Source organism: Spermophilus citellus (assembly GCF_964194105.1).
Source record: "Spermophilus citellus genome assembly, chromosome: 16".
Lineage (NCBI taxonomy): Eukaryota > Metazoa > Chordata > Mammalia > Rodentia > Sciuridae > Spermophilus > Spermophilus citellus.
Genome location: NC_138196.1, coordinates 41,797,978 through 41,825,482, shown reverse-complemented (window position 1 = coordinate 41,825,482; position 27,505 = coordinate 41,797,978). Strand labels below are relative to the sequence as shown.

Below are 27,505 nucleotides of genomic sequence, written 5' to 3'. Positions count from 1 at the left end.
ATGTCTAGAGGACCAAGAGATCTGGGCAAGTGGAGCAGAAACTGCTTTAAACCAGCTCCTGTTCTTCCTGTCCTCCAGTCTGCTCTCCTGTGAATGCCCACTGTGAATGCCCACATCCTCATTAAGAAGGGCTGTGGGTGGTGCTGTCAGGGTGCTTCAGCAACCACCCTCCTCTTCTTTTTTTTTTTTTTAAAGAGAGAGAGATTTTTTTTTTTAAAAGAGAGAGTGAGAAAGAGAGATTTTTTTTTAATATTTATTTTTTAGTTTTTGGCGGACACAACATCTTTGTTGGTATGTGGTGCTGAGGATCGAACCCGGGCCCCACGCATGCCAGGCGAGCGTGCTACCGCTTGAGCCACATCCCCAGCCCAACCACCCTCCTCTTCGTTGCATAGATCACTCACCCAGTAAGTTTTGGGGACACCTGACATTTTGCCAGCACATTTGTGGGCACCATGGAAAACAACTATTTCAGGTCCTGTGGTATTCTAGCATGAGAGGTATTGTACAAGTGAAAGGAAAAGTGGAAAAGCAGGGTCCAGAGATGGAGGAGAAAGGATGATAGGTTAGGAAAAGTGTTGAGGGAGGAGGTGAGATGGGAGATGGGAGCAGAAAACTGTTGAGAAGAGAATGGGGAGCCTTCTAGGCAGAAAGTGCAGCAAACCCCAAGTTCCCACATAAAGTACGAGTAAAACACAATGCTTTACTCATACTTCATTCTATAATAGTGTGGTAAAAACAGAAAAAAAAAAAACCAATGGAACAATTGAGTAAGACTGAATAAATAAAAAATTTACCCTTTACCAGATTAGTTTCTGTAGAAGTAAATACAGTCTGAACGATTTCTGAAAATGCTCCAGAATCAAATATAAACAATTGATGTGAGAGTAGCTGATGGAACCCTCTGTTCATCAGGGTATAGACAGCCCCACAATCCAGTCGACAGGTAAGTAATTAGAACCTGAGAGCCTCAATCACATTCTCAGGGGTGCTGGAAAAGTTTTTCAACCAGGGTCTCTCTCAAAAACACACTCATCTTCAGTCTGTCCTTCCTAAAGTGAAGTCTTTGTCATTCATCTCTTTAAAGCCTTCAGGATCTCCCTTAAGTGTCATTCACTTAGCTCAAACTACTTGACTTGGCTGAGGCCTGAGTTTTCACCCTGGTTACCTTCCTGAATCAGTTCACATTCAAAACGACTCCCTTCCCCCATCAGCTCAGAGGTGTCATATTTGAACATATCATTTACATGTGGCTTAACCTTTGGTGCTTTTTTGGGTTTTACCTCTAAATTGAAGGTAAAAGCATGAATAGTTCCCATTTATCTCAGTGTCTATAAGCAATGTATGAGGGTTACCTCTTAAAGCGTTTTCTGTACACAAGAGCTTCCTCCTCTCATACACACCTTGCCACACATGTGCAAAGTGATATATAGCCCAAGGCCACTGGCCCCAAAACCTAAGGGTGGAGTCACTACCGATGAGGTCGGTCTCCCCGTGTGGGAAAGAAGGAAAATAAGGGACTCAATTATTACTTCTTGTAAAACCTTGTTTGAAATTCTCACCCAGATGTCCCAACAACCTCCACCCACATTCCTCTATCTGGTCACAGGCACAGTAGAATGACCTCCTCCCGCCATTCTTCATTAAGGACTGAAGACACGGAAACAAGGTTGAATTTGCTCAAATCAAGGAAAACATACACAAGACTCGGCATGGGGCTAGTGATGAGTAGGGGACTTGATTCTTCAGTGGGGCGCATGGAGAGAATGGCTTCAGACTTAATTACGTCTTTACAATTCTTGTCCAACTGGTCTGCCCAAGTTACACAGACTGACAAGGAGGTGAGCCAGCAGGCAGTCTCACTTAGAAACCAGAGTGACTCTAAGATGGAGAGAAAGCCTACAAGGGTACGTGTGTACATTTCACACACTAAGCATATTTGTGATTCCTATGGCAAATGTCCCTGTCACCTCCCTTCTTAAACCACCATGAGCATCACTCATGCCAGTGGCTGCATCCATCATTAGGCTGAAGGAGGCTAAAGGAGGTTACTTAGATGTTCCCAGAGTTTAAATGACATATGCCTTTAATGTAAACCTTGCTCTTTCTGGATTTTCCCTTCGTATCTAGTACTGGACTGAATTAGATATCATCAGAGGGCTTCTCTAACTTCAATACTCTGAAGGTGACCATTAAAAATTAGATGAGGCCAGAAGAGAAATGAAATTTGAACAGTGGAGGCTGGGGAAGCTGATTGACCTACATAATTCTGTTGTCGGTCTGAAAGCAACAAACTCCATATTCTAGTTCTTGATTTGTCTGAATTCCATAAGCCCCCCGCCAGGAGTTAAAAATAGTAGAGACTTAATATACACCCTCCCACCATGACCTCTTCCCCCTTGTGTCCTAAGAAGAATTAGTATAAGTTCTTGGTTTAACTCTTAATTGCTAGCAGCAGACATAAAAAGTTTTGTGTAGGGCTCTTTGAACCAATTAGCATTTATAATTCTAAAAAATTCTTATTTTTTTCCAGAAGAAAACCCAAACCTATCACTGTGTTAGACAAGTTGAGTTTCTAGAAGGAAATTTGGATTTTACATCTGCCATAGGCTTACTGCTCCACCTATTAGGTGTAGATAAATTAAGAAATTAAGAGAGATCATCATAAGAGAAGGCTCTTGTAGTTGATAGCATGCCTGCCATTTCTACAAACATAGAAGATAAAGTGATGAAATTGGCATGCTAAAACCAGTTCAGGGAATGGGAATGGCTAGGAATTATTAAGTATAAAATCTGGAGTATTCATTGATAAGATTAAATCTTTTCATGCACTATTCAGAATGTTCTGTAAATTCTTGAATGGGGAAACAGAATGTCAAACTAGATTCAGGTGAGATAATACACTCACAGGAGATCAAAGATAAGAATAGGTATAAATAGACCAGGGTGGGGCAGGGAGGAAAGGTGATACCTGCTATACTTGGAAGATTTGGCTGCCTGCAGTCAGCTCCATTTTTCCCAAGAGGAGGAAATGGCAGGTGTTTCTGGGTCCCAGACTGGTAAGGGAGCCTGCAGAGTGGGGCTGAGAATAGCATTCCAGCTCAGAGCCTACAGAAGCAGGCTGAGCCAGGTGGAACACACACCAATTGATGTAGGACTTAAGGTCCAAAGGAGACCAAGGCAACAACTCAAACCCGGGCAGAGAAAGAGGTAATACTGTTGTACATGCTTTTGAGTTTGATCCTTTCATGTCATTTTTATGTACAGGGAAAAGGCAAAGACTTGCCAACCACAAAACTGACGGCGAGACTGACTTTTGGAACAGGGATAGTAAGAAAAATCTAATTTTCTCCATTCCTGAGAAGGGCTGAGAGTGCTGTGGTGCTGAAAGTCTTTCTCAGGCACAGCTGAGCACCAGCCAGAGACTCAGCCTAGTCTCAGCAGGAAAGGGGGTTCCTGGGCATTTGTTGTTCAAGTCAAATTGATCTTTACTTCAAATTTTTTATGTTTCATTGAGAACACAGTTTATATATTACCCAGAGTAATATATATATAATATAAAATTATACTTGGGGATCTACATGAATTTATTCACCAAGACACTAAATATGAAAAATCTAGATCCAAGCAAGAAAAATTTGCCAGATAAAGCTGTTTATTACAATTTAGACTCGTGTTATTGGGTAAAAGTGCTATGCTGTGTACAGACCTTTTCATTTTCACTCCATGTTCAATTAGCCTATTGATACAGGTTCTTATAATCCCAATTTCAGCACTGGAAACAGGTTCAGGACTAAGTAATTTGTCCAAGGCTGCTACTATCCAATTTTAGACAATACCCCATCTCCCATCATGGATTCAGTACCATTGGATTCCTCACATGGGTGTGAAGTCAGTAATAACCCAAGAAGACAAACAGAGGTGTTAGCAGTCCAAGTACCTGCATGTTCCCCCAGCAGGTAAGAGCTAGTTGAGATGAATCCTGGGGCACAGCTATACTCTGTTGCTGACTACAGTCTCCATCCACTTTAATTTAAATAAGCCTTGGACAAATCATGTGTCTGAGCTACTACATCTGTAAGTATATTAACCTGTTCTAGTATTAGTTTCAGAATTGAATAAAAGCACAATAAAAACAACTTTTATAAATCTTAAACAAAAATGAGTAATCACTTAACAAAAAATTTATCTGAAAGAAGAAGTGGTAGTAAACTATCATTTGAGCATTTGCTATTCTGCAGAAACTTGGCCTTTATCCTAAAAGGCAAAGAGATCACTATCTCTGGTAAAACGGGAAACAAGCCAGAGGATTAACTAGAAAAATCCTTTAAATCAGTGTTAGAGCCAAGATTCCAATGCAGAACTTCTGACTAGTACTGGGCCAGATGCTGTGGGATTCAAAAGGCTCTGTGTTTCTAAAACATATTAACAAAACCAGACACCTTTTTCTAATTTAAGAAGCAGTTATTTTAATAAGTCATTATGATTTACCATAAGCTGTTAAGGAGGTTAAAACAGTACACAACAAAATGTATAAACGATTTTCACTGGAATGTTTCAGTTCCATTTTTATAAGGTCAGTCAGTTTGTAAAGAGGTGAGCAATTCCTAGGGGAAAGGAGAGTTGGAGTTAGATAATATACATTGCAAGAGCCCAAAGCAAAGATCAAGAAGGTTAAACTAGGCAGAAGTCAGCAGAGATTACAAGGGGACCTAAGTTTTAAGGGTAATGCAAACCCTCATAACATCCTACCCCGCCCCATCATGTGGAAGTCCACTAAAAGCTATTTTTTTATTATTATTACATTTATGTTTCACCTTGTTCAAGCTGTAAGTTCTTTTTTTAAAAAATATTTTTATTTTATTAAACATTTTTTTTTCATTATCAGGGGTTGAACCTGGGGGCACTCAAACACTGAGCTATGTTCCCAGTGGTTTTTTTTTTTTTTTTTTTTTTTGTATTTTATTAGAGCAAGGTCTTGCTGAGTTGCTTAGGGCCTCATAACTTGATGAAGCTGGCTTTGAACTCTCGATCCTCCTGCCTCAACCTCCCAAGCTGCTGGGATTACAGGTGTTCGTCACTGTGCCCAGCTCAACCTGTAGTTCTTTAAACCAGAGTCTAAGGACAATAGAGCCAACAGACAATAGCTTGAAACATAACAACAACATTCACCAAAACCAAGAATCCCTTTAAATGGACATTAACTACTTTCACTGAAAAGGAATTTTTTCAAAAGGACATTTCTTTAACCACATTTCACAATCCATTAGAAAGAGACTTCCCAGCCTTCCTCAGGATACCTGTTCATCGTAGGCTTCATTGACAAAAATCTCACTATTCATTAGATTTTCTTCTTCCTGGTCATTTTCTTTATTGTAGGTCAAATTTCTTGATGATGCTGTGCTAGTTCTAGAAATCAAAGAAGCAAAGTTGAAAGAGCTGTTCCTTGAGATAGAAGCTGAGATCGGGGTATGATTAGAAAAGGCCAGCTTATCCCCTATCAAAGATTGTTGCTATAGAAACTATGCCTCATTTTAATCGAATGCCCACTTAAAAGTAAATGATCAGGAGTGCGCAATACTTCAATTTTTCCTTGTTACAGGCACGCCCTTAGCTTCAAAAATGGCATCTCTGCTCAACTGAGAGAAGCCACGTGATTGAAGTCAACCAGAACTGGATGCAAGGACAGGCACATGGTAGGTGACAACAGTGAATGAGAAAGCAGGTGAACGCAGCAGAAAGACCTGAGGTGACAATCAAGAAGCCCGAGGGTTACATCTCAGGACGGTGATGTTAACCAGTTAGTCATTAACCAGTGTTGCTTTGGGCGATGGCCTTCTCCTCAGTCTGCACAAGGAAGGCAGGACAGAGAGGTAGCTTTTAAAGCTTCCATCATATTCACATTTTTTCATCTGTAGGTCTTTTTTTTTATATTTATTTTTTAGTTGTAGTTGGCCACAACACCTTTATTTTATTTATTTTTTATGTGGTGTTAAGAATCGAACCCAGGGCCTCGCACGTGCTAGGTGAGCACTCTACCGCTGAGCCACAACCCCAGCCTCTGTATGTTCTTCAGTGTCCCTTTCTCAATGTGTTTAGTCAGTGCCTTCCATCACATCTTTTCTACTCTTACTTTTTCTGAAACCTCATTTTTTTTATTCCTGCTGTATCTTCAATGACTTTCTTGCTTTGGGCCCAAACTTAGCACTTGTGCTTTAAATAATTCCTGAGTTTATTTCCCCTCTAGTTATGGACTAAATGGTGATCCCCCAAGTGCCCAGCATCCATATGTTGAAGTCCTAACTCCAAGTAACCCAGAATATGACTGTGGGGTCTTTAAGGAGGTAATTAAGTTAAATAAGACCACGAGGGTGAACCCTAATCCAGTATGGCAGATGTCTTTATAAGAAAAAGAGATTAGGACACAAACACACAGAGGAGAAGACACAGGGAGGAACTGGTCATCCATCTGCCAGAAGAAAAGCCACAGAAGAAACCAATCCTGCTGACACCTTGATCTTGGGACTTCCAGCCTCCAGAACGATGAGAAATTAAATTTCTGCTGTTTAAGATACCCAGTCTCCGGTATTGTGTTATGGCAGCCCTAGCAAACTAGTACACCTCCTAACAAATATTACCTCCAATCACTGGCACTGACCTTACTGCCTCACTGAAGGGGAATTTTCTCACTTAATTTCTCAGACTCTGCCACTGACCATGGTTAAGACAGATTTTTAACTGTATAAATACCTCAGACCTCATACAGTAGTGCTTACCTCAGGTCTCAAAGACATGGTCCCAATTATTGTTTCTCCAGGGTATCTATAGGTAAGGCTTCCTTACCACCCTAAGTCCTTCCTCAAAAGACAAATTTCTAGCGTGGACTTATGTCTTCAACTCCATTAATATCAGAAGCTAATACAACTCTCCCATGGAAACACGAGCTGATACTTACTGTTTTAATTTGTGTTCTCTTCTGAAATGTAGAAAAGCTCCCAGCGCTACCAGAACAACTGATAAGGCAGTGGTTACACTGAATGCTATGTAGCCAGGGGTGGGTCCGTGAACTGCCTCCTCGCAAAACTCTCCACCATATTCCCTCAGACAGCTGCATTTTCTCAACTTTCCTTCTGTTGTACAGATTCCCCTCCCATTACAGAAATCACGGCTGCAGGGCACATGTTTTGCCTTCTGAGAGTCCTCGGACTGAACAGAAGCCCCTCTTTCCTTAGTTTCCGGGGTCTTGCTCTCTCTGGCAGGCATCAGAGTGGTTAGTGGGTTTGTGACATGATCTCTCATTCTTTCTGGGCCTGGGTATCCAGGTGTGTTGGACTTGGTAGCCTGGGGAGGTCGGGAAGCTTTTGGGGTCAACCTTTTGCCTGCTTCTGACTTTGTAGGTATTGATGTTGAATGAGCTTTACCTGGCTCAGTACCTGTAAACACAAGAGGTATGTGATATGGGTAGAGTTTACACACACACACACACACACACACACACACACACACAAGTGCCCTTTTATTTCTTGTGGCAGGGACTCATTACATTGCTTAGGGCCTCACAAAGTTGTTGAGGCTGGCTTTGAACTTGCTATGCTCCTGCCTCAGCCTCCTGAGCCACTGGGATTACAGATATGTGCCATAGCATCGGGCCTACCATTGCTTTTGATTAAACAAAACACTGTAAAGTCATACAGATATAGAGCTATGAGGTGTCCCCCCAAAAGCTCCTATGTTAATGAAGAAATATTTGGAGGTAAAATGATTTGACGGTGAGAACTTTAACCTGATCAGCCCATCCTAGTTTGAATGGACTAACTGAGTGGTGATCATAGGCAGGGTAGGGCACGGCTAGAGGAAGTGACCACAAGGGGACATGCTCTGGAAGGGTTCATCTTCCTTGTAGCCCCTTCCCCTCCCTCTCCCTCTGCTTCCTAGCTGTCACGAGGAAAGAGGTTTCCTCTACCACGTCCTTTGAGCATGGTGTTCTTCCTTACTTTGGGCCCAAAGCTATGAAGTCAGCTCTCTGTAGACTCAGACCTCAAATAAAATTTTCCTCCTCTAAGTTATTCTTGTCAGGTATTTTGATGAAAGCTGACAAAAAGCTAATGGTAGAATCAACTCGGGGAATCAAAATTCATTTTCCTTCCTATTTAAGAGAAAGTGACTAGGGTTTAAAATAGCTATTTGTTCTTCCAGATAGTCAGGTTTTAAGAAGTGAATTTAGATTGAGAAGTGAGTGAGAACTCTTCACTGTAAGATTCCTGATTCCATTTCCAAATCTTTTTCGTTAGTGGTTATGACCAGTTTCAGTAGATCACTCACTTCCCTTCAATTCTGTAGATTATGGGGCTTGGATACCACTGAAACAGTAGCTCTGGAATGTCAGGATGGTGATTACAGAATTATACGTATTATGGTCACTCAGCTAACTGGCCATGGCCTTTCCATGAAGACACTATTTGAGATCCATCTACAGTTAGTATTTAAGTACCAACATGACAGTACTGAGCACCACCAAGACAGATTTATGTAAGTTCTCTTGCATTTCTTAATAAACCTATGAGCTAAAAATAAAGTTGTTACCACTTTAAAAGAGGGAAACCAAAGACAGGTCAAATAGTTTTTTCTCAACCTCCCTCCACTAGGCTATGGTTACCATGTCATCAATTTAAATCGACTGAATCAAATCTAGGTTAAATAAGGGCCCTTTTAGACGACATAACTTGCCCTTTGAAGTTCCCTATCATGTTGCTGTCCTGTTGTCAAATCAGATTTATGCAAGAAATACAGAATAATCTATATGCAATTGCCCATAGGTAGAAATTTCATATTGTTCAAGTTTCAAGAATCAGGTGATAAGAAGGTAACAATGTAGAGGATAAAAACTTGAGGAGTCCTATACAATGAGATGTAATTGAAAGTCATGTAGGCTGATGCATAATAAGTCTTGGTCTGTAGTTAACTCACAGTCCATCTCATCGGATCCATCCAGACAATCAGCATGACCATCACAAACTTGCTCCGTGGAAATGCATTTCTCACCATCCTTACAAGATTTTGATGACTCCGAGCATCCGGCAGACTCAAAGCATTTGTTTGCATCAGCCAAGTAGTACCCACTGGGACACTTGCAAGTCTGTCCCTCAGGATTTGGTAGACAGATATGGCTACATCCTCCATTGTCCTTTGAGCAGCTGTTACTACCTGAGGATCCACCCCACCCCCAAACATATTGAGTTAGATTAGGTTTCAGAAGAATCTGTGGTTAATGAATTGAGCCCACATTGTTGACATTAATCTCTTAATTTTCTCTTCTTACTTTATTAAACCCATGATCACCCTCCCAAAGTATTCAGTTAGGTATTCCAATTGTGTCTATGAGATAGGTAGAGAAAAACACATGAGCATTCTCTTGTTGAAATTTCAAGTCTCAGTTAACATCAAAAATAGATACTAGTGTCAACGAATAGAATGAAGACTAGCTCCATGTTTGAGTTAAAGTGGTATTTCAATTATCTTATTGTTGTTGTAACCCAGTGCACAATAATAAAATTAAATAGAACCCAAGTACTATCATTTGGGTCACAAGTGTCCCCTAAATGTTTCTAAGGTAAAGGCCTAGTAAAGGCCAAAATCCACAGTGTGACACTATTGAAAGAGATGGTGGAAATTTTCAGGGGAGTTATTTAGCTTTCTGGAGACATTCCTTTTAAGGAGACTGTGGGACCCTGGTTTCTTCCTCTTCCTCTGTTGCCTCCAGGCCATAAAATGAACAGTGTTGCCTTGCCACATGTTCCTGCCATGATGTATTGCCTTGCCACAGGCCCAGAAGTAATGAGACCAAACCAACCATGGACTGAAACTTCTAAAACTATAAGCCAAAATAAACCTTTTATCTTTATAAGTTGATTATCTCAGGGATTTGTTATAGCAATGAAAAGCTGACTAACACACTAATTCTACCAGTGCTCAGGCTAGTGAGTTTACTACTTGATTGTGAATGCTACATAAGTAATGGGACTAATTATGTACCTTAACCAGTTTGTATAGAAGTGCATAAAGATAAGAGATTTACACAGATCTACAGGAATTTGCCATAGAAACATATTAACATTTAATGGGAAACACAAAGATATTTCCGAGAGATATGGGATGATGGAGTATTTCAAAGTATTTCAGTAGATTACAGCACTGTCATAGTCACTGCAAGTTTACCTACCTTGTTGACTAAATTTACTGTAAACTTTTAAGTCCACAATCTTCTGGTCTACTTGGAACCACCGATTTTCTGAAAGTTCTGTTTTGCTGTACCAAACTTTAGTGATTTGGGCTGAAACAAAATCCAATGAATAATCATTAACAAAAACAAAATTTTATCTTAAGGCAACTTCCTGGGCAAAGAACATGGTTCAGCATGAATACTTTCATTCATTGGCCTAAATTTCAGTTGAGTAACAATAATTTTACAAAACAGACACGTATTTTTCTAAACCTTATTTCTGGAAGAGAATAAAAACCATTACATACTTTCCTCCTAATAAATGTTTGTAAGCATGACCATAATATCCATATGTGTCCCAAGAGAAAGTGAGGATATGTGATCCATGTGATCCATGCAATTAATGAGTGATGATTTTGAATACTATTCTAGAACAACATTTCCAGAAATGGCTTATCTGCAACAAGAGTTACCATGGGATCTTAAAATAAGATGGCAAAGGTTTCATGATGTACCTAATTATATAGCAAAGGTCTCACAATGTACCTAATAAATTAGCAACTCTCAGGTAGGAGCTGAAAACTTTTTTTCCCCTTCCATTTCTGATGTGACTAGTCCAACTAGCCAATGGACTAGCATTTGAAAATATAAAGAGAAAGATTTATCGTAAACAGATTTTTACAGTTTCTTTAGACATGAGTCAGAAATTTATACACCAAAATCTAGCATATATAAAAACAATACACTAGAACACTGATTTAGTATAATCCCTTTGAAATATGAGAAATTCCATGTTAGAATGCTTGTTAATTTATTAGTACTTTCAAGAGTACTTAATCAACCAAGGGAAGTACTGTCTTCATTTTATAGGTAAGATATTAGAACGACTGATAGCAGGCATACTATCTAGTTCTAATTCCAGGCCCAGTTCTCTGTGTACTATATCACGACTATAGATTGGATAAATGTTATCCAAAGGTCCACGTGTTGAGGTGAGATCCTTAGCCTGTAGCTCTGTTGAGAGGTGTTAGAACCCTAGGAGGTGAAGCCTAGTAGAAGGAAGTTATATCATTAGGGGTGTGCCCTAGAGAAGGGGATATTGAGACCCTGGGCCCTCCTGCTCCTCTGTTTCCCCCTCCATGAGTGAGAAACCTTCTCTACCATATGCTCCTACCTTGATGTTCTGACTCACCACAGGCCCCAAGGCAACAGGGTCAAGTAATCATAAACAGAAACCTAAGAGACCATAAATCAAAATAAATTCCTCTTCTAAGTTGATTAACTAAGGTATTTTGTCTCAGTGATAGAAAATTACCATAACCATGGTATCATCAAAAGCAGAGAGCCTCATATGAAAGTCAGGAATTTCAGGAAGAAAGGAACTAAGCTTATTCATAGGAACAATAACCAAATAAGTAGACGTTCTCCCCAAGTCACAGAATCACTGTTACAGTATCCTTTTCCAGATTGTTTTTTCTTCCAAAGGACAGATACTGCCAAAGACTGGTGCTAAGCCCTAGTAGCAGATACTCTCTGGATATCCAGGAGTAGATTCAGATCACAAAGATAATTGGATGGAGAATCAAGACCTACCATCATCAGTTGTTGTCCATAACATCATGCCTTGACCAAACGTAAAGAGGTTAAGGCCCGGAATTCCTTGGCGGTCTACTCTGTGTCTAGAGCCATCTTGTTGAATACTTTCTATGAGTCCTCTTCCTAGGAAGAGAGGTTCAGTTAATTTCATTTGGCCCAAACACCTGTCCTACATCCTGTAGCTCCATCTGCTATGTCTTGCCTCCCCTCCTGTCTGCCATGACTTCTCTAAAGTCAGGTCTGCCTCATTCATTCCTCTTTAACAGTGAGACAAATAGTTACACATGCAGATTTCTTAAGTTCTCAATTTTATTCCATGAGAGGAACTGCATGACTCTGTGGGCTATGCCATGCTACTTAGGACGGGAGAAGATTGTTTAGGATATGTTGGTAGAAAATGTTCATGCAGAACAAAAAAGCTGATTGAAATTGTGGCTGAAGACAAGAGAGCCAGAATTGCATTATTTCACTCTGGCTTCAAGGTTTAGGGTGCCATTAGCAACTGCTTACCAGTATCAGCCCAGTACAGGCGGGTCCCTGAATCAGAAAAGGCCAATCCCACAGGCACCTGGGATTTCCGCCATAGCATCTTCCTCCTGCTGCCATCCATGGAGGCACATTCAATGCTGGAACCACGCTTCCTATCATCTAGGGAACCCAGGTCCACGAAGCACATGACTGCAGTAGGTGGGTGGAGCACAACAGACACTGGGCGGTAAAGATTTTCACTGAGCAAGACAATGGGATACTGGGATTTTAAGGAACCTACATTAATATGGGGCTGTTCACTGTCAATCCAATATATGTTTCCACTCAGCCAGTCCACAGCAAGGTCAACCACAGTCCCCTTCACAGAAGTGATTTTCCTCCATGCAAATGTGCCAGGATCTTTAAGCCTCAGCAGCCTGATATCACCATGATTCAACTCTGAGAGGTAGAGAGTTTTTTCCTGGACGATATAATCCATTGATGCAAGCTGGTCCACATTGGTAAAAGGAAGCATTCTATGTTCTGGTAAAGTTCCTTGTCCTGGGAAAGCTTTTAGATTTTTCAGATAGACCTATGGGGGAAAAAAAATTAGGACTGTAGAACCAAATCGGTCTAGTCTCACTCTTCATTGATTTTGCATTAACATTAGGGTTCCTAAGTTTCAGATTTTCAGATATTCTACCTTCTGAAAGCAGAGAAAAGTTCTTTGGCTCGCTTCCTGGAGCTTCAAGGACTAAAACTTCCTAGAATCTATGTGTTTTGAAGATTTGTACATCTCTTGAATGTCTTCCTCTTTAAATGAGATTCTACTAGTGAATTTCCAAAACCAATCTTCCACCCCAAAATTTCTTTTATAATTTTAAAATACCAAAGTTGACAAGTCCTCTGAATGGAAGAGGTTAGGGGTGACTTGTTTGTTATGACTATCTACTCCTATAGTAATTTTTTTTTTTGTATCAGGGATTGAACTCAGGGGCATTCAACTCTGAATCACATCCCCAGGCCAATTTTGAATTTTGTTTAGAGACATTGTCTCAAAGAATTGCTTAGTGCCTCGCTTTTGCTGAGGATGGCTTTGAACTCAGATCCTCCTGTCTCAGCCTCTTGAGCCACTGGGATTACAGTCAGGCACCACCGCCAGGCTCTCCTTCTGTAACTTAAAACAAGTTTCTTCATTAGATGAGCTTCCTCCCCAGGCTAGAACCTGCTGAGCTGCTTATATGTGGAGTGTCTCTACATCATCAACCAGGTCCTTGGACAACTAAACAAAGGTAAGCCCACTCTCGGATCTCTACCTTCACTGTGTTCTGATGTACTAAGAACTTCTTCAGGGAATTTTAAGTAGGCACGGTCTTCATTCAAGTATTTTGGAATACTTTATTTTGGTCATCATGGCAAGCAGCACATACCGAGTACTGAAATTTAAGTTGTAGGTGAAAAATATTCCAAGGGAAAGGGCCCCTCCCATTGACACCTGTATGTGGAGAATTCAAACACCCACAGTCTGAAACAGTCTGTTTCAGATATGTAAGGAAAAGCTTGGGAACAGTACCTGCATGATAACTGTGGGTAGTACAAGAAACACAAATGCAGACTCCTTGAGTGGGACACAGGTGGTTCCATCATCTGCAAGCAGGAGCCCCACTGGACAATGACAGCTCCCCTTGGATCGTGGGCTCAGAAGGCACAAGTGAGAACATCCAGTGTCCAGACAAGGATTAGAAGACCTGGGCTGTAGCACCTCATGCATTATCTGGAAGAAAATAGCCAGTTGCTGCTATGTATTACCGAATTCTTAAAAACAGAAAAACAACGTGAGTAAATTCTTCTTTCACTCATTTATTTATTTATTTATTTGTTTGTTTGTTTGTTTATTTATTTATTAAAGATAGAGTGAGAGAGAGAGAATTTTTTAATATTTATTTTTAATATTAATTAAAATATTATTTTTTTTAATATTTATTTTTTAGGGTTTTTTTTGGCGGACACAATATCTTTTGTTTGTACGTGGTGCTGAGGATAGAACCCGGGCCGCACGCATGCCAGGCGAGCGCGCTACTGCTTGAGCCACATCCCCAGCCCCGTTTATTTATTTTTATAAATAAATATTTATCTACTTATTTTAAATAAATAATTTTTTTTCCTAGCCTGGGAAAATAAATCTGGGTTCAATCCCCAGAGCTTCATGGATGTTAAATACACACTCTACCACCGAGGTACACTCCAATCCCTAGTTTTTTTTTTTTTTTAGTTGTAGATGGACACAATACCTTTATTTATTTATTTTATGTGGTGCTGAGACTTGAACCCAGTGCCTCACACATGCTAGGCAAGCACTTTGCCACTGAGCTACAGTCCCAGCCCCTAAATTTTGCTTTTTAATCATTATAGATGTATGTCACTAAGTTTGGTATTTAGGCAGCTCTTGTAATTCATACATACAGCCTTTCTGGGGAGAACTAGGGGGATAACTGAAAGAGCATACTATATACCTTGAGTCCATAGGGCTGTCCAGAACGCTTGATGAGGACAGCCCTGTTCTTGCCTGTCATCTTCTGCACACGCTGCACTGTTCTTGTCTTCAACTCCGACCAGAAGACTTCATCTTCAAACACAGCAACTGAAAAGGGGTTCTTGATTTGTGTTAGCTGCAACATCTAAAATGGTGAAGGTGACCTTTCTAGGGTGAGTTTTACATACGAGACACATGACATTTCAAACAAGCCTAATGTCAAAAGGACACTTACACTAATGCCAGTACCATCTAGGTTGGCAGAGCCAATGCAGTGAAATTTGTCATCAGACCAGAATATCTTCCAACTTAACTGGTCAAGGGCTATGCTAGTTGGCCGTCCAAGACCTTGACTGATGAGTATTTTCCTGTCGCTGCCATCCATTCCGGCTCGCTCTATTTGAGGTTCTTCTCCAATTTCAGACCAGTACATTAATCTGTGCAAATAAAAGTCAACTTTAAGATAATGTATTGCCTTGCCTTATAGAATATAATGTCAATGCATTCCTTAAAACACTGTTTTACAGCTCAGTTATTTTTTCCTTCAGCGTTAATTGGGTCTAAGTGCACTTGTGAAATATTAAAGTACACTTTTCCTTGACATTTCATGGTGATTGTTTAGACATCATTGGAGGGTAAAGTATCTATCACAACAGTGGTACATGAATTCTGAGAGTACATTAGTGCCTAGCCTGGAAATATCCAGGGAACCTGCCAATCTTTCCTTGGCTAAAAAGTAGGATAGTTTCATGGGCATATGCATGCCTTAGACTTCATTCTTAACCATAGGTTATTAGATGCATTGAAAACTACTGCCCATTTCTGGAGGACCATGTTGATAGATTCCTGGTTAAAAGTATTAAAAAGGTAAGAAGGAAGAGAGAGGGTACCCAATCTGGGTTACCTTTGGATCTTATTTCTTGTATCTTTTTCTTATATTTGCTATCCAAAGGCCATCCCAGTGAGGAGATGGGAATGTTAACTTTAAATTCTTTGCTTTTGCAGAAGGAAAAAAGACTCTAGATGGAATAAACCAAGCTTGCCAAAAACTCATATTATTGTAAATTTCACATTTGTCCTAGGTTCCACGCTTACTCATCATTTTAAAGTCATAAAGGTCCAGAGGTATATATGTTTATCTGAGCAGAAGAAACTACAGGTGAGCCACTGAGTGAACAATACTTTCATCTCATTTTACTGAAATTAGATCTTTTTTCCAGAGTTTCTCAGATTACTTTTGTATAGTTGACCCACATCACTATAGATCTAAAGTTTAGTAAGTTTTCTATTCATTCTGTGATAGGGAACACAAACAACCTAGAACTAAGGAGGAATAACCAATCTCTAGGTCTTGACCAGTCATTCTGACACCTGGACTCACCCATTTAGGGGATCCAATGCCAAAGATTGGGGCTGAGTCAAGTTATCATCCAGGACAACTGTATACTCAGATTTCCCTCTCCAAATGGCAGTCAACTGAATGGCCAAAATCTGACCAGCTGTCCCATCAGTCCAGTAGAGATTCCTCCCAATCCAGTCAACCGTTAGACAGTTTGACTTTATCCCTGAAGAGAAGAAATAATTTAACATGAGAACACATGTTGAATGGTAATTTTTACTAGGTTTGAGTTCAAGGGTTCTGGAATTGTTCATTAATTTTCCATCTCCTATATGCATCTCCAATGCAGCAAATCTTTAAAATTCTCCCCCCTCCTATAGTAGATGACCATTAGAGATGATGGTCACCAGCTGATATTTTGGCAGACTTCCATGACTACGGAGAACACCATGCACCTTTCCATTTCCTACCAACCAGCAAGCCTTGGCCTCTTGTAGCAAAGGAAATATGATCAAACTCATGTTTAGAATGTAAACAGCCACTCGTTTTATTTTTTATGCAATGTGTATTTGATAAGCATGGAATGGAAGCCTTAAAGGGTGCAATACCTTTTACCACGGTCCCTTTCTTTTTAGTGTCCATACTTATCCACTTTATACTTTCTGCATTGAGGTCTGCCCAGAAGACCTTTTGATCCACTAAATCATAGTCAACAGAGAAAATAATCAGGTTCTTGTCTGTGGTTGCTAGAATATCTTCTTTCAAGCTTCTCAATCCATAGAGGAATAGGTTAAACTGAATTGCAACAAGCAGGACTGGTTCAGCACCTGTCAAATAAGAATTGCTTTCAACATAGCCATAAAGGAATTTGAACAGTAAAAGCCAGCACTGACTAATGAATTAGAGGACAAAGTAGGCTCTTGCCTTCTCCCTGACAGGGCTAAGATGCCAACAAGATGAGTAGTTCTTCAGTATGTAATGGTTAGAATAATAACCATAGTGAAAGATACTTAGACATTTTTTTTCCATTTTAATTCTCTTCTAACTAAGTATTTGGGAGTAGGTGGACCAGAAAAATATGCTCGACTGTACAGGTAAGGTTGAGCCATGGTTACAAATGCCAGAATTATGGTTCTGTTACAGTGACATCTTATTAGCAGATAGTTTCAGATTAATTCAGTGTGAAATGCAAGGTTTGAAGGGACAGCTGTGGAGAGGTACTTGGATTTTTCTGAAGAAAAACAAGAAGGAGCATTTAGGATCTAAGAAAGACAGATTTACATTGGGATTCCTGGAAGATTTAGAAACTTAAAGCTCACAATCCAGGGCTCTGAAGATATTTGCAGCTCCAGTGTACCTGTCGCTTTACAGGTGTGGCCATCAGGCTCCAGCAAGTAGCCAGGACGACAGATACAGATGTAGGAGCCCTGGGTATTGACACAGGTCTGACTACAAGGCCTACTACCCGACTCCTGGCACTCATTCACATCCTGGCAGATCCGACCACGGCTCTCCAGCTGAAAGCCTTGCTCACAAGCACATATCTGAAAGAGACGAGAAGACATTAAAAATTCCTGAAGAAAGAACAACATTGACAAAATGGCATCAACCTTGGTATGAAATGTGTACGGGGCTGTGTTGAATTCTGACAACTCAAACTGTTCTCAGAACCAACTTTATATTTAATATAGTCAATTCTCTTTGCCTTATCAACCATGCCATACCCCTTATACCCTTTTTACCATCATGGGTCCAAGTTCAGCCCAGGACACCCAGAGCCTAAGCAGGATCACTGCAAGGAGAGGCATGCAGACTTATCTAGCTGGCTGTCTACCAACAAAGATGCCAGTACAATCCAATACCAGAACAGTTTTCCCCGACTTGTCCATTACAATCAAGTTCACTGTGTTCTGCCAACCAACTATACTAACTAGAGCCCAGACAGTTCACCATTTAAGGGCAGGTCAGATTCCAAATACTCACATGGATGCAACTGTTTAGAAGCAGGTAGACAACTTCCTATAGCATGAGGGGACTGTTTGGCTCTTAGGACAATCCACAACAGTTCCCACTTAGCCCTCCATGTCATTTAGAGCTCAGACGGTCATAGTTTCTACAAGCTGAGTGGCAAGGTTCCAGGAGATTCAAGGTAGGAAAGGAGCCAAAAAAGGTCTCACCAGGAGCCAGAAGGCTCAGGCAGATCAGTGGATGGTAAGACAGCTCTGCTATGTAAGACTTAAGAGGTCAAGGAGCAGTCAGGGACAACCTGAACGAGATCACTGTCTACTTTCCCTAGACCAGGTTTATAGCTGCTCAAAAACAGAAGCAACTCACGGGCCCGGCTGGGGACGGGTAGCAGGTGTGGGAGCACTGTCCTGGGCTGCAGGCTGCCAGCGAGCACGCTCCACCTTCATCAGAGCCGTCAGAACAGTCTGCCTTCCCATCACACACCTCGCTGAGGCTCAGGCAGGCATCGGTGCCGCATCGGAACTCAGAACCCAGGCACTTCTGAGGGGGGCCTGCAAGGGATGGCTTCTTACTTAAGAGTTGTTTTCTGGCCCCCAGGGATCCCTCCCTCATCATGGTCTCCCTGTGTATAATCAGGATGTCTCTGTTTTGAGAACAGATTTCTGGTTCTGTAGCATTTGCTTGTGAGCTGGTTGCTCACTCCCACAGTTAGGGGGCCCTTGAAAGCCAATGACCTCTGCATCCCTGTCCCGCCCACATAGAGGGCTCCTTGTACTTACATCCAGCCTCGTCACTGCTGTCCCTGCAGTCACTATGCCCGTCACAGTGCCAGGAGTCAGGCACACACTGGTCTCTACTGGCACAGCTCCACTGGGTCGGGCCACACTGAAGCACCTCAGGGTCACAGTCCTGAGGAGACAGTGATGTAGTCAGCAGCTCTGGCATCCAGAGCCCAGAAAGGGAGCTTGGGGAAAGGAGGCCTGGGTTAGGAGACTGCTCTCAAGCCCGCACTTTAAGGAGGCCAGATGGAGTCCAAAATCTCAGAAGTGACATGAATTATGAAAAAGTCTTTTTGTAGCTGGAGTTCAGGATATCAAGTAGTGGGAAACAACGTCTTATTTTTGACACACTGACCGATTGGGAAGCCTTAACTTAATTTGGAAACAAAAGCAAAGGAATTTGTTCTAGAAACACTGATGTAGAATTCTGCCTGCCCTGGCTAACACATACCCCAGCAAATTAACACTGAGCATATTTTTGTACCTACTCTGACTTGGGTACTCGAAGGGAGAGGGACATCTATGCACCTGCTAGTCCCTGGAGCCTTTAAATTCATTCTCAGCCCCTCTGCAGGACAAGATGTATCCTAAATCCACAGTTTCTGAAGAGGAAATTGAACACTTAGGAATAAGTCCTTGCTTGAGGTCACATGCAAGCAGTAGAATTTGAGTTCAAGCTGCATCTATACCATGCTGGAGCTTTAGTAAAATTCATAGTGTCAATTAAGTAGAGCTAGTGACAGGGTTGTTCAGTCCTTCATACCACATATCTAGGTAGGACATTTATGTCATGGTTATCACATTCTACCACTTGCAAATCTCCTACAACACAAATATGTCTCTTGAAAGTATGAATTTCAACAGCTTCCTGTTAACATTTGGGACACTTTGATGTAGCTAGGAGTGGCTTTCTGGGGAGTAATTATGGTGACTTCTCTGGTCTTGCATTTTCCCAAATTTTCTACAGAAATCATGTACTATGCTGTGATTAGAAATCCACAGTTGGCCCTCCGTATCTATGGGTTCTTTGTCCATGGATTCCACTAACCAAGACCCCAAATATTTGCAAAAGAAATAGTGTTTGTACTAAATATATACATTTTTCCTTGATATTATTCCTTACACAATAAACTATAACAACTATTTATATAACATTTAACTTTGCATTAGGTATTATAATTAATCTAGAAATGATCTAAAGAATCTTGCAGGATGTGCTCAGGTTATAAGCAAATACTATACCATTTTATACAAGGAACTTGAGCCTCTGTGAATATTTGAATTTCCATGAGGCGGTCCTGGAGCCAATCCCCCACAGATTCTGATGGGTGACTAAACTCCCCTTTTCCTGAAACAAGAGTGTCCTACCTTCTCATCACTTCCATCTTTGCAGTCCAGGTCATGGTCACATATCCATTCTGCCAGCACACATTCTCCACTCCTCCTGCACTTCACCTCCCCTGGTGGGCACCTCAGGGGCCAGGCAACAGGGCAGTCTTCTTCATCTGAGTGGTCCAGGCAGTCTCGGTTCCCATCACAATGCAGAGAGAAAGTGATGCACTGGCCATTTTCACATCTAAATTCAGATGGGCTGCATTTCTCATGAACTGAAAAAATACAAGCTTTAGGTGAGAATTAAGCCACATATGAAGCAATTCAATGACAGATAAAATGGTTAGAAGATCCCTCAGTTTAGTGCTATCACTTCATTTTAGGAACTAGCCCAAACAAGTGTTAGAGCAGGAAGATGGTTCTAGTCCAAAGTTGGGTCAGAAAGGGCCTAATAAGGAGCTCAAGCCCCAACCAGAAGCTAGCCCTGACAATCTGCTATTTGTCCTAGAAATCAAGGGTTGAGGGACAGGGGTGGGAGGATGTGTAGGACACTGGGATAGGCACAGTAAGGACACCCCTCTGGGCCCTTTATTTATCTATCCAAAAAAAAAAAAAACGCTTCCACAACATGCGAAATATTCTATAATTTACATTCTTAAACTCAATACGTATACATAGATGTTACTTGATAAACATCTAAGAGAAAGAATCAAGCCTAGGAAAAACTATAATAGGTGTTAAAAAGTAAATCATACCTTGAGTATGATTTACCTTCCTTCCTGTATCTCTTACCTCCTGATATTGTCATGGATCCAAATGCAGTCATAGCCTCTGGCTATGCAGTCTCCTCCACATTCAAATCTATCATGGTACCTGTTATGGCTGGGATCTGGAACTTCGTCTGAAAAGTTCACGTATTGGAAGCATAGCAAGGTGCAGAGATGGAGCTTTCAGAAATAATTAGGTCTCTGACCTCTTCAGTGGATTAATCCATTTGTAGATAATTCACTGACAGCTGAATGGACTACTGGGTGATGACTAAAGGTGGGTGGGATGTGGTTAGAGGTGTGACCTGGCCCCTTCCTCTTTCTCTCTCTGCCTCCTGACTGCCACAAGCTGAGCAGCTCTTCTCCACCACATCCTTCTACCATGATGTTGGCAGAAGCCTTACCTCATGCTCAGAGCCATGGAGCCAGCCATGTACTGAGATCTCTGAAATCATGAGCCCCAAATAAACATTTCTTCTCTAAGTTGTTCTTTGTCCAGTAGCTGGGTCACAAGGACAGAAGGCTGACTAACGTAGTAACTTGCCCAGCTTCCCTCCTCCCACTTAGATTCTCCCAATTTTCTCTGCTACACTGATCCCACAAGGCGGAAGCTGAGACAAAAATTTAAATCTTCAAGGAGGTAGAGTCTAACTCAACATAAAGGAACTTTGGAGCATCGATGGATTTCCCACTATATGGTCTTGTAATAGAGGGGAGCATTGGGGCTGATCTCCAAGATCCCTCTCCCTCAAGACCTTTTATCTCAGTCTGTTACATCTGCAGAAAAGAGAGTCAATGATCCTCATTTTTGGATTCAGTGTTTACACATTCAACTACTTACTTTCTTTGTAACCTCAGGTCAGTACTTCCATACTCTCATGTCATCTGCAGACACATGCATAGTGGCAAGAAATTTGAGTCACTCAATGTGCAAGTTCCCAGCAGAGGTCAAACAGACGCACTGGGGCATTCTCATGTTGGCTCTTAAACTATAAGTGTACTTTTTGCAATCTATTTAGTCTCATTTTGGTGATTTTTCTACTGAATGGCCTCCTAGCACAGGACTGAAATGCTGTCTAATGTTCCTGAGCACAAGACTGCTGTGACGTGCCTTAAGGAGAAATACCTGTATTAGGTAAGCTGCGCTAAGGGCTGAATGGCAGTGTTGTGAGCTCAATGCTGATGAATCAACAATAGATATCATGACACCTTTCAACAGAAATACATATGCAACGAGGCTAAGTATCAGTCAGTTGATAAAAACATTGTGACCAGAGGCTCCATAGGTACCCAACCTGGCATTACTTCCAGGAGTGAGGATGGTTCCATATCTGCTCATTTAGAACCTACCTACTATAAAAAAGCAGCAGCAACTGTAATACTGTTTAAAATACTTTCAGGAAGCCCCTTGAAACCTACCACATCCTTGTTCATCTCTCTTGTCAGAACAGTCTGGGTTCCCATCACATAGCCAGCTCTTAGGGATGCAGCGAGTCTTGTTGTCACACCGCAGAGAACACTCTTCGACAGGCTTCCAGCAGCTGAGCTCATCAGACCCATCCAAGCAGTGCTGAGCCCCATCGCAGTGGTATTTCTCCTCTATGCACCTTCTTCCATCCAGACACTGGAAGACTCCTTAAATGGAAAATGCCAGAGCTAGCACAGTCAGACAGAAGGTCCAAACTGAGACGAACTCACTCTCATTCTGGAATCTGAGGTGTAAACAGACTGCATCTTGTTTAATCTGAGTTCTAATATCTAATTGATTCATAACGTGCTCAGGTCAACTAAACCAGGGAGCTAAGCTAGGTCATTAAATAAAGCCTCGTGTTTGGTTACTCTGATGACTTGTAAGACCACCTCTGGTAAAAGTGGGCCATTTAGGTCAGATTGGAACAACTAGCAAATTTGAAGCAGCAAGGAAGTAATAGTCTAGTACGTGGCTTAAATGTGGTAAAATGGGCACTCACAGAATCAGAATCCTGACAGGCTGTGGCTTTCATCTATGCAAATCTGCCTAGGGAAAGTCAGCAGGACTCCGATCAAGTCAACACTCTGACAACTCATGGCACGTTCAAAGCCAACTCAGAGTACCTGGCACAAAACACTGAGGACAGGAGAGGGTGACAGACCTGGTTTGTGGCAGAGCTGGGAACAGTTCTCTTCATCAGAGCCATCCTGACAGTCACGCTGGCCGTCACAGAGGGACTCCCGAGAAATGCATTCCTTCCCATCCCGACAGAGGACAGAGGACCGGGTGCAAAGTAGAGGTGGTGGAGGAGGAAGAGTAGGAGGGACCATTGTGGCTCCTTCAATCTCAGGATCTAGAGCAAACCACTGCTTCAGCAAGTCAGGCTGGTATGGCTCAGCACTGGGGGCCTGCTCCTATTGTCCCCCTCTTCCAGAAAGACATGTCATGGCTGAGTACCAACATTTTTCTACTTCATAAGAATAAAAAGTGAAACTGCCTCCTTAGATTAAGAGTGGTACGTTAGATCATTATCTACTGGCTTTGAATTTGGGCAAATTGTTTTCTTCTTGCCGCTCTACAAACTTTAACCTTAATTTTTTTCACTATCTGCTACTCTATTCCAGTCTGAGGAATAAAAAGTACAGTTATGTGTAGTATGATTGACATTTCAGTCAACAACAGTCTCACTTATGACAATAATCTCATAAGATTAAAATGAAGCTGAAAAATTCCTAGTACTCCGTGATGTCACTAACATCATATAAAGTTGAGGCTGTTCTCATGTCAAGCACAACGAATTACTCATGTGTTTGTAACGATACCGGTGTTAAAAAAAAAAAAAAAAAAGACTATGCTGCCAGTCATATAAAAGTCTAGCACAGCTGGGCATTGGGTACATGCCTATAATCCCAGTGGCTCTGGAGGCTGAGGCAGGAGGATGGCAAGTTCAAAGCCAGCCTCAGCAATTAGTGAGACCCTAAGCAACTCAGTGACACCCTGTCTCTAAATAAAAAAGGGCTGTGGATGTGGGCTCATTGGTTAAGTGCCTTGGGTTAAAAAAAAACAAAGTCTAGCACATACAAATATGTACAGTAGGTGTATATGGTCTACTCCATCTGGGCTTGTGGGCTTGCGTAGGTACGTTATATGATGTTGATACAGTGACGACATCACTAACATTACACATTCTCAGAAGATACCCCTATCATTAAGTGAGGCATAACTGTCCTTATGCTTTCCTGCTATAGCATCCTGTGGTCTTGAATAAGGGCCAGCATAGAATGGGTCCTCATTTGCTGAAAAGCATTAATTACAGTCCTAAAAGTTATCATTAGTGCTCTTCAGCAACCATTGTAGCAACTGAACAGATTTGTTAGAATAATCAAGATTGGATTTGTTACAGAAAATCAACTTTACTGGCATACTTCACCACCTAAAAAAATCTGTCCCTATGCCTAATGCTTCTAACTCTTAAGATCAGGCGTAACCAACCAGTGAGTCAAAAAGTAAGGCAGTTCGGTGGCTGGGGTGGTGGCTTAATGATAGAGCACCTGCCTAGCATGTGTGAGGTACTGGGTTCAATTCTGAGCACCACATATAAATAAATGTATAAAATAAAGGTCCATCGACATCTTAAAAAAAAAAAAAGTAAGGCAGTTTGGACAGAGGAGGGGAATGGGAGGACAGAATGAGATCGGGTATACAGAAGGAATGCCTCTGTCCTTTGTGTTTCCACTTCAAGACATCCAACTATATCTGCTAACAATGACAACGATGCCTGTGATATGAATTCCCTCTTTTCCTGCCTTGTGATTCAGGATCAGATTTTTTTTTTGTGGCGGGGGATGGGGGAGGCTCTGTGGCAACAACATATATGAAAAGAAAAAGAAAGGAAAGCCAGCCTTAAACAGATTCATTCAAATAACCCTGACACAACTTCAATAAAAGCAAGAGCACTGTTTTTCCTGGTACAAGTTGAACATGCTAAATCCAAAAATCTGAAGTCCAAAATGTTTCAAAATCTACAACTCTGTAAGTGCCAACACAATGCCACAAGTCCTCATGTGACAGGCCATAGTCATAATGCAGGAGCAAGCACTAAACATATTGTATAAAATTACCTTCAGGCTATGTGCATAAGATGTATAGAAAACATAAGTGGATTTTGTGTTTAGACTTGGGTACCCTCCCAAAATATTAGGTAGACTCAAACATTATAAAACTCCAAAAAAACTCCAAATCTGTCTCAAGTATTTCAGACAAGGAAAACTCAACTTGCATCCACAACCTTAAAGGAGTGTCACAGAGGGTCCCCTTCAAGATACTACTTAGCCAGGCATGGTGGCACACCCCTGTAATCCCAGAAGCTCTGGAAGCTGAGGCAGGAGGATTACCAGTTTAAAGCCAGCCTCAGCAACTTAGTGAGAGACACTGTGTCAAAATAAAACAATTAAAAAGGGCTGGGGATGTGACTCAGTGATTAAGGGTGCCTGGGTTCAGTTCCATGAGGGGGAAAAATGGTTTCTTTGATAAATCAGTTTGGGAAACTGGTTTAGAGCAAATTAAATGGATTTTTTTTTAAACTGCCAAAAAGGCTTGACTATGCTGATGTGCAAGATGATTTCCAAAATGGACGATGGCCTGCACCCTTCTTTGAATATGGCTAAGAGACTTATGTCATTAAGGAACTTGAAGAAATGGGGTGGATTCTTGTGTTTCCAACACAGAGAGCCCTTAGGGAGACAGCCTGCTGAACTGTGGCTGGAGACAACTGCCCGTGCAAATGTACAGGCACCCAGGATCGGATCCTAGAAAAGCACAACAACGAGAAGGGTCCAGTGAAGCGGAGTCAAAGAATAACCAGACCAAAGAAGGACTCACCCGGCACCTCCTGGTTCTCTGCCAAGATGATCATTTTCTTTACGTATGATTCTTTCAGCACTGAGAAGGGCTCCAGCGTCTTCCTGTTCCACAGCACAAGAGCTGCCTGGTCCACCGTCACCAGGTAGGGCTCATGGGCCACGATGAGCCCATCACTCCAGGACTTGTTCAAAGAGTACGTTCTATTTTTTAGGAGACTCAGACTTTGCAACCCTAAGGAAGAGCCAAGGTCTTAGAAGCGGATGCTGAACAAGTGACCTGTCACCACAGAATGCTTGGGTGGGGTGCACAAGTGCTGTCAGATTGAGGTTCAAAAACCCCAAATATAAAGAAGCACATACTCTTCCTATCACATTTTCTAGATTTTAATTTTATATGTAAAGATAGCCTAATGAGGTGCTTTAAGCTCCCAGAAAGCGAGGGGCTTTGTCCTGCCATGAGGGAACGTCAGATGTGACTTTGCTGCTTCCATGTATACTAAAATACTCCTGGCCATCAGCACATAGCTGACCTCACGGACAGACTCCGGGGGAAGAAAATGAGCAAATTCAGCTACAGAGATATAACCTGTACTTGTTTCCAAGTGACAGCTGCAACCCTTGGCCCTCATTGGCAATGGGACTTTGGTTTCATTACTTCTACTTAATGAAGTAGAAGTGAATCCTGGACACAACAAACAGCTATTCAAAGTATATTTTAAAAGTTATTAAGTATGTCATTTCTGAGGTTTTCCATCTTCTAAATCCCCAAGCTACACTTTTAGATTAGAGGCAAATTTGAGGTGACTATCCATGCTTTAACTGTCAAACTTCTAGTCAAATCCTATGTCTACCTAGTTCTTGAAATAACTGGGATGGCTAGGAGAGAGGACTTCAAGTGTTCTCCCCACAAAGAAACAATAAATGTTCCAGGTGACAGATGCACCCTGATTTGATCACTGCATATTGTACACATGTGTCAGAACGTCACACTGCACTCCATAAATATGTCTACAATTATTGTGTGTCAATTAAAAACAAAAAAGAATTTCCCCAGCACAGACAAAAACAAATTTTAATTAAAAAAAATTGAAAACAAATGTGAAAGAATGACTAGAGGCATTATACTAAAGATAGGACTGTCTAGAGCTCACTGTCCTCTGGTGCTTCCTCACATGCATTGGCAGTACAAGGGCTTACCTGACCCTTTGGTAGTCCAGAGAATGCTAGCAGAGCCCAGGTCTAGGGCCATCTGGGTGTCTGCTGTCCAGGTGCCTCTCCAGACCTCCTGTCTGATTTTGCCATCCAGGGTTAGACTCTGCAAGTGTTTCCCGCTTTCCACCCAATAGAGCACCCTCCTGGGCCAGTCAAGAAGCAGCTGCAGTATGATGCTGCTGGTGCTGTAGAGGGTATGTGTGTCGGCTCCAGGAATGCTGGTCTTCTGGATAGCACCTCTGTCGCAAGGCAGCCAGAACAGGTGCCCTGTTGATATGTCCACATTTGCTGAGCAGACTGCAGGAGGAATAGGAACTCTATTATACAGGGCTTTCAACCCATTCATGTGCTGACTCAAACTCTGGGTCAAGGAAAGAAAGGAGACAGAGTTGGGGCAAGGATGTGAGAGTCCCTCACAAACTGACAGCGCTGATTTCCATGATGAGCCTTATCACACAT

General features: G+C 41.6%; 1 protein-coding gene across 1 annotated transcript in view; it reads right to left on the bottom strand.

Moving 5' to 3' along the window:
* Positions 1–4,577: 4,577 nt before the first annotated feature.
* LOC308635307 (prolow-density lipoprotein receptor-related protein 1-like) overlaps positions 4,578–27,505 on the bottom strand; it is a gene marked incomplete at its 3' end in the record, with an annotated part of 46,198 nt that continues 23,270 nt past the window's right edge. The window contains exons 14-33 of the mRNA XM_081269659.1: positions 27,032–27,343; positions 25,854–26,066; positions 23,134–23,325; positions 22,421–22,636; positions 20,271–20,509; positions 18,903–19,032; positions 18,490–18,674; positions 17,513–17,699; positions 16,764–16,982; positions 16,198–16,381; positions 15,052–15,253; positions 14,797–14,961; positions 13,857–14,057; positions 12,326–12,875; positions 11,813–11,938; positions 10,216–10,330; positions 8,968–9,200; positions 6,956–7,433; positions 5,301–5,403; positions 4,578–4,607 (exon numbers count right to left, since the gene is read on the bottom strand). Coding sequence (XP_081125785.1) covers positions 4,578–4,607; positions 5,301–5,403; positions 6,956–7,433; positions 8,968–9,200; positions 10,216–10,330; positions 11,813–11,938; positions 12,326–12,875; positions 13,857–14,057; positions 14,797–14,961; positions 15,052–15,253; positions 16,198–16,381; positions 16,764–16,982; positions 17,513–17,699; positions 18,490–18,674; positions 18,903–19,032; positions 20,271–20,509; positions 22,421–22,636; positions 23,134–23,325; positions 25,854–26,066; positions 27,032–27,343 — 4,280 coding nt within the window. The remainder of the gene's footprint in view (positions 4,608–5,300; positions 5,404–6,955; positions 7,434–8,967; positions 9,201–10,215; positions 10,331–11,812; positions 11,939–12,325; positions 12,876–13,856; positions 14,058–14,796; positions 14,962–15,051; positions 15,254–16,197; positions 16,382–16,763; positions 16,983–17,512; positions 17,700–18,489; positions 18,675–18,902; positions 19,033–20,270; positions 20,510–22,420; positions 22,637–23,133; positions 23,326–25,853; positions 26,067–27,031; positions 27,344–27,505) is intronic.